This window comes from Larimichthys crocea, unplaced genomic scaffold, assembly GCF_000972845.2.
Source record: "Larimichthys crocea isolate SSNF unplaced genomic scaffold, L_crocea_2.0 scaffold20273, whole genome shotgun sequence".
Classification (NCBI taxonomy): Eukaryota; Metazoa; Chordata; class Actinopteri; family Sciaenidae; genus Larimichthys; species Larimichthys crocea.
The window spans coordinates 1-882 of NW_020852717.1; the positions used below are offsets into that span (position 1 = coordinate 1).

General features: G+C 45.5%; 1 protein-coding gene across 1 annotated transcript; it reads left to right on the forward strand.

The window, feature by feature from the left end:
- Positions 1-48: 48 nt before the first annotated feature.
- On the forward strand, positions 49-882 carry LOC113744798 (CDGSH iron-sulfur domain-containing protein 1; the record flags this gene model as incomplete). The annotated part of the gene is made up of 2 exons (XM_027275743.1): positions 49-273; positions 676-882. Coding segments are annotated over 2 exons (315 nt in total), but the record flags the coding sequence as incomplete, so codon positions are not given.

Below are 882 nucleotides of genomic sequence, written 5' to 3' on the forward strand. Positions count from 1 at the left end.
GTGACCATGATATAAATAATAACTGAAAACAAGGCTGTAACGTCTCTCTCTCTGTCTCTCTCCCTCTCAGAGCATTTGGTGGTTGCCGTGCCGGTCGCGTTGGTTGCAGCTGTCGGAGGTTTCCTAGTCAGCCACTACTTGAGCAAGCGCAGCTGTAAAAAGGGCATGGTGAACACGTGCATCAGTAAAGACAGTCCCAAAGTGGTCCACAGCTTCGACATGGAGGACATCGGCACCAAGGCCGTGTACTGCCGCTGCTGGAAGTCGAAGAAGGTCAGGCGGTTACACTTTAAGTTGACTGAAATCCTCAGTTTTAAACTCTCAGAGCTCTGCTGACAATATTAGATGATTGGCAGGCTGTCAAGTGAAAAAAAATCTGAATTTTACTCACCGGTCAGCTATAATTTTGTGTAGAACCTCCTGTTCAAGAGGGAGAGAACTCGTCTGCAAACCTCCCAGACAGAGAGAAGATCAAGAAAAATCAAGTTTAACATAGTTTAAGTCTAAAAAATGTACGTTTGGAATATTTCGAAGCACAGAGCAGAGCTGTTTGCTCTGGATTCGGGGAGATTAATTCATGATTTCATAACCGTGTTGAGTCGTATCATTTAAGTACAAAGGGTGTGACCCTGATAAGAGTTTTGTTCTCCTCTAACTCTGTGCGCTCTCTTGTAGTTCCCGTACTGCGACGGGGCCCACGCCAAACACAACGAGGAGACCGGAGACAACGTCGGACCGCTCATCATCAAAAAGAAGGATGCTTAAACCTCCCACCCCATCGCTTTCACTTGGTCTAATCTCTCATCATCACCACCATCATCATCACTGCGGTGCCGGTTAAAGTGCGATACTGTCACAAATTAACCAAAAAAAAAAAAAAAA